The 13912-nt window shown below is 46.6% G+C and overlaps 1 protein-coding gene across 2 annotated transcripts in view; it reads right to left on the bottom strand.

The window, feature by feature from the left end:
• SCY2 (SecY protein transport family protein) overlaps positions 1-13912 on the bottom strand; it is a 119843-nt gene that overhangs the window by 23153 nt on the left and 82778 nt on the right. The window contains exons 5-8 of one of the 2 annotated variants that reach the window (XM_086790984.1): positions 3667-3746; positions 3437-3526; positions 3206-3297; positions 2612-2695 (exon numbers count right to left, since the gene is read on the bottom strand). In XM_086790984.1, coding sequence (XP_086647110.1) covers positions 2612-2695; positions 3206-3297; positions 3437-3526; positions 3667-3746 — 346 coding nt within the window. The remainder of the gene's footprint in view (positions 1-2611; positions 2696-3205; positions 3298-3436; positions 3527-3666; positions 3747-13912) is intronic. The other variant, XM_086790985.1, reaches the window with a different exon arrangement.

Raw genomic sequence — 13912 nt, 5'->3', positions numbered from 1 at the left:
ACAAAAGCAAAGCAAAAAGAAAAACAAAAGCATGGCTAGCTTTTGGGCAAAAAGCAAGACCCCCCTCAAGTATGAAACAAGCATGAACCGCTCTTCATCTTCATCTTCACCCAAGAGTGGCGTTTTCATCGCCGCTTGCTGAACTGCTGACGTCACCTGCTTGGTGTTCCAGTCATACAGAAGCTGTCTTAAGGTGGGGCAGGTAGATGGCACCTGTAAAGGGCGCCGAGTGTGAAGCAGGTGAGTGCAGCAGCAAGAAAAAGTGCGAAGACGCCAAGTAGCAGGCGGGCAAGCAAAGGTTGAAAGTGCACCATGCAGCAGTGCAGAAGGCCAATACGAGGGGTGCTGAGAAAAGGCGATAGTCGCCAAGAGAGCTGCATGGCATTTCAACAGCAGCACCATGAGCAGGTTGTGTTGAACCAGTCGTCGAGGGATATTACATGCATCTGCTCTGGATAGGCTATAAGATATACTTTCCAATATGCAGGCTGTTTCGAAAATTCACATTGTGTGGAAGTACAGGACCTACTAGCCAACCTACTTGAGGGAAACGCAGGACCATCAGCCTGGGCTGCTTTGGGCAAGGTAAGTAAAAGAAAGTGCAAACAGTGTAGCCACTAAGGTGCCCACACCAGACTGTTCCACTGGACCATCCCAGAGCATTCGGTGGACCATCCAGAAACGGAAGCGCACCATAAACGGATACAGAGCCCACCACGAACGGATACATGAGAGGTGCACGCACCAACATTGAAGGCACCGCAGTCACTCCAATGGGCATCTACCAAGGATAGGAGATGCCACCAACTCCGCCTCACAGGAATATTTTTAAATGGCCCCTCAGCTCATCCTTGGGGACATCCTTTTCCATCTAGTCCTGTTCATTGAGTCTTATTCATTGAGTGCTGTCTGTGTGTCATCCTACTCACTGTGACCACTGTTGGGTGTGCACGGTACACTAAAGGGAATGTAACAGCATTTTGGGAGTCATGCGAGTAATGTTACAGTATTCTTGTCACTGTGCTATGCTCGTATTCTAATCTGGCTTAGTCTCTTCATGTGTAAATTGTGTCGTGAGTATTGAGGACTCTGGACATACTGTCCAGAGTAGAACCACCACTTTAGTGTGCCATGCAACCAACCCTGCTACAAGTACACTAAAAATTTGGCCAACCAATGGGACACTCAAAACTTCGAGTCCTGTTAGCTCATCTCTTTTCTGTGTGTCCTCTAAATGCCCAATACACACTCTTGTGGTAGTCCGGTCAGCCCAGCCAAGAGTCCCCTCTCAATATGCTATTATTGCCAGAGGACGTTCAATTACGTACCTCCCAGGGATCCCCTTTCACCCTTCCCTATAGCAGCCAACCTTGGTAATGCCACCCTCGGTAACAATGCCGGAGGCCCAGCCAACCCTCCTGGCCCGGAACCCCTTTCCAGTGTTGGGCCAGCAAACTCCCCACTTTCAAAGGATCCACCACTGAAGATGTAGATGACCACATCCGGCGGTTTATTTCTGTGCAAGAGCCGAGGTCTTGAGCGGGAGGATACCTTCTTGGTACTTTTCCCATCCACTCTAGAAGGCTCTACAGACAACTGGTTCAGACAATTCCCAACTGACCACTTTGTGGACTGGGCGACCTTGAAGAACACCTTCCTCCACACCTTCTGACCTGGTAATTATGAGGACCGCCTTCTCCAGGAGCTTGGGAAACTACAACTGCTACCAAGGGAGTGTGTCAGAACCCATGATGTGGACCACAGTGCTAGTGGCTCGCCTACCGACTTACCCTGGCGACTTCTTGGTGCATCAATGGGTGACGCAGGCCTTGCCCACGACCACCCTGCAAAAGATTCAGGAGAGTCGGCCACCACCAACCACTTTGCTGGAATTTCAAGAGCTAACCTCCCAACTAGAAAATGCACGTCTCATGTTTGAGCGTGATGCGGGCTCTATACCTCCAATGGCTACACCACTAGATGGCCCAGTGGCTCAGCTAAAGTGAGCCAAAAATCTCAAAATGAGAAAAGCACTCTGCTCCAACTCAAGATTGAAGAACTGAAGATCCAACAAGAAGCCAAGAAGGGATTGTGGTGTGCCATAAGCCAGTCTTTGGGAGACACCATCCAGGAATGCCCAAAGAGGAGATATTGTTCCTTCTGTGAAAAGGGGGGACATGAAGATAAAGACTGACTATCTGAAAGGATTCTATCAGCTTCATCAGCAACAAGCCCCACATGCTGCCTCAACAATCACTAACCCTGCCCATTATGCCGTTGCTTCTCTTACCGTTCCGCCAACCTTCAACACTGCCACACCTCCCCTTTGGCAACCTACTCCTCAGGTGGCCTACCTTCAGGTCTAGTGCACTCAAATAGATAGCAAGTGAATCAATGTACTCAAAACCAGACATTCTCCACACTTGCTTCATAAGGCACATTTTCCTCACATTGCAGGCCTGTTTGCTGGTCCAATTTCACATGGAGTTGGAAGCTTTGCCCACACCACAGGCGTGCTGTGAAATATTATGATCACTGTGTCATCTTATTACGCTAGTTTTGGTAAAATACACAATTGTTTCTGAGCATGAAAGGATTGCAAAAAACTCACATATGAGACTAGATACAACTTTATAAAGTGAGTCTGCATAGCCTGTCAAAATGTTTACGCATATAAACAACGACGGCCCCTGTCCTGCAATAGTAAAGAGTAGGGAAAAAAAACATGATTACTAGATGACAAACCCGAATGCCATTGAAAATTGAAATATTTGCTTTATTTAAGTAAATACTTAAACGTTTGCAAAAGTAGGGAAAAAAACATGATTACTAGATGACAAACCCAAATGCCATTGGAAATTGAAATATTTGCTTTATTTAAGTAAATATAATTCCTGACTTAAACGTTTGAAGCTTTCATGTTTCTCACAAACAATGGCATATATATGCTTGAAACAAGCAGCATGTGACATCACTAAATTGTGTCAAGTGTGCACTAAGAGATTGGCCAAAAAAAAACTGTTTTTATTTCTTTTTTCCTGGGTGCCATGTGCTCGCCAAAGGAAGTGCCACATGGCATCACAAGATTGGAGGCACATGTATATCCTGGATTGTGCTGTTGAATAGTTGACATGCTTGTAATTGACACCATACGGATGAAGTTTTAAGGTGCATTTATTCAAACAATAAAATAATTTTGCATTACCAAAGCCAGAATCTGTTATCTGATTGCAGATCCAATTGATCAAAAGAGCTCCAACAGACATTAGTGTGGTAGTCATGGCCAGATATCTGAATCTGTAATCACACATATAAGCCAATTCAGAACCCAATCAAGATAAAATCCCACATCACTTTCTTCATGGTCGAATGAGATCGATTACAGCTTGACTGTTCATAGAACTCAAACCAAAGAAGGTTGCATCAGGACACAAGCCTGTTCTTTGCAGCATAGACCGAATACGGAACCGACTGCATTGAGATGATAAAAGCTTGAACAACAGCAATAGCAAAGGCCAACCTCTCCCTGAGTTTCAAATAGGTGACAATATGAGCCCTTAATTCTAATTTTTGTAACAAAAGACCCTGAGATAGGAGATTTAGAACTTAAAATTAAAGAGAATATTGCAATTTCAATTGCTTGTTTGGTTTGAGAAAAATACTCACGTATACTGTTTGATCCTTTTCACACCTTCGGAACCTTCCTTACGCAGCCGGACAAGGTGGGGTACAATGTAACAAAGCACCTACTACCATGACCAAAACAACGTGGAAATAGAAACATAGAAGTCAGTACATGGAGCATGTATAAACAAGAATATGAGCGTCTCTTATGAGCCATTACAACTTGCATAGATACCTCCACGATTCTCTCATTCATGTAGCCTTGGCACTTCACATCAAAGATTACATCATCTATATATAATAAATTTAACCCCATAGTAAATCTACATCCTTGGATTGATCTTGCAAGAGGAAGGCTGTAAAGTGACATAGAGAACTTTTTTCTAGCTTTTGATTCAAAGCTACGCAATTCACCCAAAACATGCCCTACAAATACAACCAGCCTGCCAAGAAGAGGATTTTTGACACCCATCTTGTCATTGGAGGATTTTAGAATCCACTAAACAAGAGATTAAGGTAATTATATTGAAATGTTTTATACCCTCACTTTTGGTGTTCATGTAGTTAGTTTTGATATTTCATTTTGCCTTGATCTTTTGCATTGAAATCTGCTGTGAGGATGAGGCTGCTCAACGGCATGCCAGGATCTCCTGAATCTAGGGCTGATGAGCTGGGGGTGGCCGGCATCCCCGACGGGACGAGGGCATCTAGCTCTCTAGAGTGTGTGGCCGATCTGATGTGACTCCCATGGGCCTGCGGCCCTGCTGTGAGGGGGCACTGTGGTATAGGCTCCTGTATCCACTGCGGTGAGGGGAAAAACTGGTGATGGTAAGATGAGAGGAGGAGTGTTGGGGGCGAGGATCTCTAAGTAGTGACTCTTTGTGTTGGCTGAGCTCCAGTAGGAAGAGGGCACCTCTGATCTGGGTACTTCATGATCCGGGACAAGGGTCCAAAGCCCTCTCTGAATAGACAATGAAATCTCCCTCTGATCTCATAGTAGACTGGGCACAAGTAAACATCGTGCTCCTCCGACTCAACCCCCGTCTGACAGAGTCTACATGTCCTGTCCTCTCTGGGTATCCATTCACCTCTGCCAGTCTCTATCCTCAATCTATGGGATGATACCCTAAGCTGGACAATGGCTATCCTCATAGTATGGGACATGAAGGCATCCCGATAACCTGGTCTCTGTATGAAACCATCTGTTGTGAATTTTATGAAATGATCTCTATAGTATTACATCTGGGTATGCAATGGGCCTACTGGGTGATCCATGTGTTACGTGTGTATAGCCCTAGTAAATCGTATCGGATCACCCGGTTCCTGTCCTGATGTGTAAGCCTAATGTATGGGGAATGTGGATCACACTAAAATGGAAGGAACCGGTCCATCTGTAGTCCATGTCCCTGAAACCAAGTGAGTACTAAGCCATACCAGGATGAATGCTCTCCTCTAGCTGCTATCTATTGTGATGATTGTAGTACAAGTTGGGGGAGTTGAAGTTGATCCATCACCTTCACCCTCTATATATAAGTGATTGTTTCAAACAGGGCCTCCATCAACATTGGTGCCGCAGCAAACTCTGCCTCGTGATCTAGTCCACTTAATGCTCAAACAAGTCCTATGCATGTACTTACAGTACAATATTCCAACCACAAATCCCCCATGTCCAATCCTCATCTAAGACTGAACAGAGATTGTGTTTTCACACAAAACTCGAAGATACTCACATCTACTTTAGACTCTCCATCAATTATGTGTATGTACCACGTCCTCAAACAGCCTAAAGACAACATACGGCTTCCAGCTACTTTTCACCCTACCAAATTGGAATGAATTTAAGGTTACCAAAAGTCCACGCAATCCTATTAATAGAGATCCTGAAGGACGATGGTTGTAACATATTCCCTCCCTAACATGTCCTTGGGTTACACCCCATCGAACTAGTGGAAGTCCATCACTCCAAAGTCTTGGAGACCCTGTGGAACTACGTCCACCCTGGGATATCTTTGACCATGGTGATGTGAAATAATGTGTTACTTGTGATATACGATATGGACGTATCTACAAAGCAGTGACATGACAGCCTTCACATTTTAGCATCTTCTTTCCTCGGCTCATTGTGTAGATTGAGTCTCCTTAGCCACTTTGAGAACCTCTACGTTTCGACCATTGCTGATCCAAGTTACAGGTGATATAGGTGGTACTCGGGGAGGAAGTGGATCATGGTGCTTGCAGCCAGGAAGAGAGGTTGGCAGAGAATATTTCCCTCTCATGATGATTCTCATTTAGTTGGATGTCATGAGAGAGATCGTTCTCTATGGACCGCCTTGACATAATCTTAGAGTCCATCATTTGATATACATAACTCTTAGGAACTATACTCTTCATCATATAAGACAAATTTAGGAATTTTGGGAATTATTCGAGTCCCATTTCTTATAGGATTGGTTGGAAACTCGGTATTTTTGTGTAGTTTGAGCTAACATCTATTTGTTGGTGCACTCTTTGTGCCATTAGATTATATCTTGACACAACTATTTGGCGTATTTGTTTGTAGTTGTATAGATACATACGTCAATGCAACAATATTGGAAGGACAAGGGAAACATGACACTAAACTTTCATTTGGCCAACACGCATGTCCCGAGAAATTAGGGATTTATAACAACAAGGATGTCACGTGCATCCCGCGCTTGGATCATAGTCACAGGGGACGGAGGGGACGGCTCCTTGGAACACGCGGACGGCGATTCAGGACGGAACAGCGAATGGGGACGGACAGACGTCCCCCACGGCACGTTTCTCACAAGGACGGCGACGGGGATGCCAGTCGGGGACGGCAGAGAGCCGTTGCTCGCGGTCTTTTGCCGTTGCGCTCGTCGTTTTTGGCCATTGCGCTTCCCGTTTCTAGCCGTTCATGGCTGTTGGCTTGACCTTGGGCCTTGGCCCTTGAGCCTTGAGCCTTTGAGGCTTGGCCCTCTCTCTCTCTCTTGCCCTTGAGGCTTTCCTCTCTCTCTCTCTCTCTTGCCTATCTATATAAGAACAAGCCTCTACAAGGCTACAAGCACAAACAACTCTCAAGGCTCAAGCTTTCAAGGCTCAAGCTTCTTCTAGCTTCCAACTTCCAAGTTCCAAGCCTCTAGGCTCTCACACAAGGCCCGCGGGCCACCGCCCTACTATCTATTGAGGATTGTCCACCTATTGAGGATTGTAGACGCTATTGAACCATGCATAGGCAAGGTCTACGAGGCCATGGATCGCATGATAGAGAAGTTGAAAGACTTCGTGCCTGACGAAGACAGATACGAGGAGATCCATGCCTTGTGTCTAGGAAGGTGGAATTCCTACTACTCTCCATTGCATGCAGCAGCTTATGTGGTGGACCCAGAATTCCAAGGCAACAAGCAAGAGAGCGACCGGGAGGTGAGCGCTGGATGGAGGATCATCTTGGATCGTCTTGTGCCTGATGCATCGGTTAGGCGCAAGATCAGGGACCAGCTTTCGATGTACAGGTCATTTCATGGCTCCTATGGCTGTCATGATGCACAGGTTGACCGCTCCAAAGTTGGCGCTACTCTATGGTGGGAGGACTTTGGTTCAGATGGACCGGAGCTGCAACAGCTTGCCATCCGCATACTTAGCCAGGCCGTCAGCTCCTCTTGCTTGGAGCAACTTTGAAGTACCTACAACCACATTGCCTCTAGGAAGAGGAACCGACTCGGGGTAGAGCATACCAATGACCTTGTCTTCGTCAGCGCGAACTTGCGAATGCTTTGCAAGAGCGTGACCACGAAGGCAGATTCCTTCACCGAGTGGGAGATGAGTCAACAAGAAGAGCAACAAGAGGATGAGGTGCAGGAGCAACATGCCAGTGAGGATGAGACTGAGGATGAGCTTGATGCTTCTTTGGCACAAGCTACCCATGACCATGAGGCGAGCACTTCACGTGGATGAACATTCATGGATCATGATTCATGGGCCTTACTACTTAACTCTAGCCTCTAGCCTCTAGTCTTCAGCACTTTTTTGTCATTGACTCATTTGAGTCCATCCATGTATTCTGCCTCCTTAAGGCTTAGTCCTGACTCCTGACTCTTGAGTCATGACTCATTTTGTATCTACTTAATTATTAATATGACTCAAAAGCTTACCATTTTAGTGAAAATTTGTGCTCATTTTGATGTACTTCCAAAGTAGAATAAGTGTAGAGTAGAAAAATTTAAAAAAAAAGTATTTTTTGAGTGCCGTTCCCTCCCCCGTCCCCGTTCCCTACTTATGGCCGTCCCCCGTCCCGTTCCCGTTCCCGTCCCCGTCCCCCGTCCCTTGTGACTATGGCTTGGATGCCACGTAGACATATCTATATGGCAAGCGGAGTGTCTTGGAGTGATACTAGCCCTTCGTGAGCCCTGGTCTAGGACGAGACAACCAAGAGTCCACTAGATAGTCATGGTCAAATGTACAAGTCCCGTATATGGCCATGGTATGTCCCACACATGGAGCAATGCCAATCTGTACTATGTGTGGCCCTCTAGAATGATGTAGAGGAGTATCAAGCTTTGCCTAGGACACTAGCTCAGGGAGCCAGAATCCTGTTTGCTTGCATACCATTGGTATGTAGGGCTGTAGGCTAGGGAGCAGCCTGTTGGGCCACCCCATAAGGCTCTTTGAGCCTGGCCTACATAAAGGGCAGCCCCTTGTGGGCCACCCTAGGGGCCAAGGAAGCCCCCATGTCCAAGCATCAGCCACATGGGACCCATGGAACTAGTCGGCAGCCTTTGAAAGGCTTCAGTAGCAGTAAACCAGGCCCTAGGGGCCCTGACAGCAGGCGGGCAGCAACCCAGCATGTATCTGTGTGAACCCATGTCAAAAGCAAGGCGTGATATATTATATATATCAGTCGTGGGTCATATAAACAGGCCAACTCTGGCCAACCAGCTTTATGTGCCCTATATAAGCATGGGCTACGCATAGGAGTAAGGTGTCTGATTATTCACAATTTGTTGAAGCACTCCAAGGGACAGGACAGCCAAAGGGAGGCTAACGCCAAGGTGAACTTGAAGGTCAAGAATCGGACGTCTTCAGGCTCCTGTTTTCCAGCCAAGGAAGGAAGTCAATCTTTTACATCATTCAATAAAGTAAATACACCAGTCCTTGGTGGGGGCCCTTCAGAGGGTATTTGGGACCCAATCAGGTGATACCCTGAAAGAAGAGAAAAGGAGGCAAATCAGAGCCCTACACATCAGGGTAGTGGGATGGAAAAAGGGTACATCAGCTAAGGAAGATGCCGTGGCCCTTTGTGGCAAACTTGGAGCCCTTGATACCACCTTTGTGGAGTCTTGGGGGGTAAGTAAAGACACAACAAGGGAAAGGGCCCTTATCATTAAATTTAGAGATGTGGAAACCAAACAGGCATTCCTTGCAAGAAGTAGAGTCCTCAAAGGAGAGAAGATTTACCTTGTGGATGACCTAACTCCGGCACAAGTGGTACACAAGAAGGAGTGTATGCCACGCATCTTGGAGGCATGGAAGTCCGGAAAATGGTCAGTATACAGGGACGTGAGGCTGATTATCACCCAGAGACGTGCCAAATGATGGCACGCGACCTATGAGCCCAGTCTTCAGATTGCAATCTGGAATTGTAATGGGGGCCTGTGACTAGATGCAAGATTATTTGAGGAGACTTTTAGCAGCCACGCATCACTAGAGGGACCACGGGATCTAGAAGTGTAGCTATGCTCTACAGAAAGGAGCTCCACCATACGATACAGGTGATTAGACGGGATGAGAAGGCACAGTACATGTGGATCAGGGTCACGACAGAGGATGCCTGTGACATATATATTGCAATTTGTTACTTCGCCCCAGCCAAATCCCCATATGCATCAGGGAACACTCACCATACCAGGCCCTTTACAGTGACATAACTGAGTTCTCCAAGATAGGAGACATCCTTCTTATAGGGGACTTCAATGCCCAGACTGCTAGTGTTCAGGTGACCTTTTTTGTGACAGAGGACCCCATGTACCAGGAGGTTGATATTGAGGAAACTAAGGGCAGATATGGCACCATGCACAACATATCGAGACTACCTACTCAACTTGGCGGAAGCTCATGGATTGGTCATAATTAATGGCATGGCTCATTGGCCAAGCTCAAGAGCATTCACATGTTACCCGAAGAGACATGGCTCTAGTACAGCGGACTATCTCAAAGCACAGGAGACCTATACTCGACAGGCCAACAAGGACAGAATGGATGTGATCTTCTCGGAAGGAGATTAGGTATATCTCAGGATTATGAAGCAAAGGTTAAAACAGGTGGGCAAGCGATTCCCAAAGTTATCATTTTGGAGCTTTGGACCTTTTTCCATTCTTATTAAGGATCAATGAGGTTTCTATGAAGCTGAAGCTACCTCCTAGTTGGACCATGCATGATTTGTTCCATGTCAATTGGTTGAAGCCTATAGGACCTCCTCCCTCCATCGTCCAAGATGAATGTCCCATTACATTCACCTTCTTCACACATGACATGGTAGCCCGAGCCATCCGAAGACTCAAAAACGGTCGATCACAGGACCACGAGGATCTCTTGGCAGAGCACATCTCCCATGCAGGGGAGACTCTGACACCCCTCCTAGCCCATATGTTCAACCGGGCTCTTTCGGAAGGCTTCCCATCCACCTGGACAGCCATATCATCACACCAATCCACAAAGCCGAGGATCCCATGGACCCCAACAACTATAGGACTATTATGATTGGCCACACATTGGCCAAACTTTATGGGTCAATACTTGAGATTGAGCACAACACACTAGCAGAGAGACATGGACACACAGCATCAGGGGCAGGCGCGCTTCCGCAGGTCATTCTCTACTTTGGATCACATTTTCACCCTCCAAGCCATCATAGAAGAGACCATAGCAAGACACCAACGGGTTTACTATTGCTTTGTGGATTTCCGCAAAGCATTTGATACGGTACCTCGAGCCAGACTACTACAAAGAGTCTAGGATTTGGGGGTACCATCAGACATAATTTGGGGGATCATGGCATTATATGAGTCGGTCATAGGACGGGTGAGATGCCCAAGAGCATTATCAGAGGAGATCTCCAATACCATTGGAGTGAAGCAAGGATGCCCACTTTCTCCCACTCTCTTTGGCCTCTACATCGACGAGATTTCGGCCTTCATTGATAGAGGAGGGGGAGGAAGTGTATCACTAGCACACATCCTTGTTTCCATACTACTTTATGCTAATAAAATTGTGCTTATTGCAGATTCTCCGGAGGCTCTCTAGAGGCATCTTGACACATTACACGACTTTTGTGCACGGCAGGATCTCACATTAAACCTTGGGAAAACCAAGGTTATGATCTTTAACACATCCCCTCTTTTCACATCTCGACTAAGTTTCTATTACATGCACTTAGGTTGATCATGGTAACACACAACAGGGCCTTCTTTATACCTTTATGTGGTGAGATCTTTAGCATCCAATTCACAAAGTAGAGAGAGAGAAATGAAATGTTATATTAACGTCTTCAAAAGGCCATAATGACCTATGAGACCAAAAAGTTACATCATGGTGGATCTGATACAATGTCTGGATAAAAAACCAGAAAATGAAAAATAAAGATGATACTACTGGCACCTAGAAAATGAAACTGGAACTGGAAGGTAAACAGAAACCCTTTTAGGGTGTGAATATAGTGAGGGGGAGGGTACGCTATGGAGGTGAGTGGAGTACAGTGAGGGGATACACTGAGGGGATACAATATCATGTGGGACGGGAGGGTACACTATGGAGGTGCCTCCATCTCATAATATGTGCCGCATCGGACGCTGGCGGATCTCCTCAATATCCTCTGTGGTCAGCACCCTGACTGGGTGTCCTGCATGTCTCGCAAGAATAATCCGAATCTGCCGCTGCAACCTCTGTCTATGCTGGGATGCCCTCCTCCGTAGTCGTGGGCGTCTGGACCACCCAAGCTCAATCGCACGATCAATCAGTGTACCGCTGGTGTGGGCGGTATCCATGTCCTGCTGCTGCTATGGTCCATCTGGCGCAGTGATGGCTGGACTAAAGAAGTCTGTAATGTGCCTCTGAGTCTGGCTCTCTGTGCACCTAAGCAGGCTATCTCTATATCTCCGCAGCTCAAGCAAGAACAATCCCAAACACCTCTGGTCCTGGTACCCCATGACTCTGGAAAGTGGTCCAAAACCCTCTCTAAATAAACAGTGGAAACGACCACGTATCTCATAGTATGCAGTACAATGGCATATATAATGCAGCTCTATCTCTGGCTCCCCATGGCATATTCGGCATATCCTGGCCTCAGCTGGTATACCTCTATATCGGCCAATCTCAATCTCAAGATGGTGTGTGGATGTGCGAATCTGACCAATAGCACATCGTACTGCATGAGACAAGTGTACATCCATGTAACTGGGTCTGGTCACAAAACCATCTGCTGTGAGCTGAAGAAAATGCTCTCTGTAGAAAGCCATCTTCGTGCCCAGCTCCTCAGTCGGCTGTATCCATGTCCTCCTAATGTCCAGCTGAACTAAATCCTGGCGGATGAGTCTGGTAATCTCTGTCCGTGTGAGAGTGAGAGAGGGTGCCTCCAGAGAATACTGGAAGGGAGGCAATGTGTCCATGCTAAAACCATGTGCCTGGAACCAAGATGTCATCTGTCCATACCAACAAGTCGTGTCTCCCTGTAAAGCTAACTGTCGGGAGGACTCAAGGGAGAGGCGTGTATACCTGTCTCGGGGGAGATCCCACAAGCCATGTATGTAGGAGACTGATCTCGTAAGAGCCTCAATCACCAGAGGGGCAGCCGCCAGCTCTGCTCGAATAATCTCATGAGGTACCACGGCCTTGGCTCTAATAATCCTAGCAATCATAGATACCAAAGGCCTCTCCATACCTCTGCACCCGCCTGCGCTGTGATGGCCCACTGAAGGTCCCCATATCTGCACTCCATAAAGCATAGCTAATGTCAATAGAGTGTCAAAAAGCCAAAGTTTCGTTCGAGGTTCCTGAAACTAAACCTGCGAACACATCCTCTCCAAACCACCCACGGCTGCATGTGCTCTAGTCAATCTAGTCTCTGTTGCTCTCCTCATCGAAAACACTGGCCCACTGAATACTACCCCAAGATATGTACATGCATCTGTATACTCCACAATCTCCTGCCCATATGTAAATGTGGGAGCTGATCGCCTAACCCACTGTGGCGTGGTGTTAAACTCCATAACCTTGGTTTTGCCAAGGTTGACAGACAATCCACTATCATGTGCAAACTCATGTAAAGCATCCAGATGACGCTCCATACCCTCAGGGGAGTCAGAGATCAACACAATATCATCAGCATATAACAATAGTGGGATCCATGTACCTGCTAGCTGGGCTCCTCTGTCCCCCAATCTCTCAATGTAGTCAGAGGCCTCATCCACATACATACCAAACAATGAAGGAGATAACGGGCAACCTTGCTTCACTCCTATAGTGGAGTGAACCAAAGTAGAGACCCTCTCTGGGGTGCGTACCTGTCCTGCAACTGATCTATATAAAGCCATAATCCCCCATATGAGCTCTGTGGGTACCCCCATCTCCTGTAATCGCCTCATCAATCTGGCTCTGGGCACTGTATCAAATGCTTTGCGGAAGTCCACAAAGCTACAATAAATCCGTCGCCCATGTGACCTTCCCTCCTCAATAATGGCCCGCAGAGTCAAGATGTGGTCAAGAGTAGAGAAACCTCTCCTGAACCCTGTCTGTCCCTCTGCTCGAATGCCCTCTCTCTCTGCCCATCTACTCGACTGCTGCTCAAGAATGGATGCATACAATCGTGCTAGTGTGTGACCAATCATAATAGTGCGATAATAGAAGTGAAGTATCCTTGTTTCCATACTACTTTATGCTGATAAAATTGTGCTTATTGCAGATTCTCAAGAGGCTCTCTAGAGGCATCTTGACACATTACACGACTTTTGTGCACAGCGGGATCTCACATTAAACCTTGGGAAAACCAAGGTTATGATCTTTAACACATCCCCTCTTTTCACATCTCGACTAAGCTTCTATTACATGCACTGAGGTTGATCATGGTAACACATAACAGGGCCTTCTTTATACCTTTATGTGGTGAGATCTTTAGCATCCAATTCACAAAGTAGAGAGAGAGAGAGAGAGAGAAGAGAATAGAAGTGAAGTAGACAACACAGTATTGGGTCCCAATTACCCATCATTGAAGAGCCCCCACCCCCCTCCCCTTCCC

Source organism: Cibotium barometz, chromosome 56, assembly GCF_041138505.1.
Source record: "Cibotium barometz isolate CiBa-2024 chromosome 56, ASM4113850v1, whole genome shotgun sequence".
NCBI classification, from domain to species: Eukaryota; Viridiplantae; Streptophyta; class Polypodiopsida; order Cyatheales; family Cibotiaceae; genus Cibotium; species Cibotium barometz.
The sequence above is the reverse complement of the archived record's forward strand: the minus strand, read 5'-3'. Positions and strand labels throughout refer to the sequence as shown.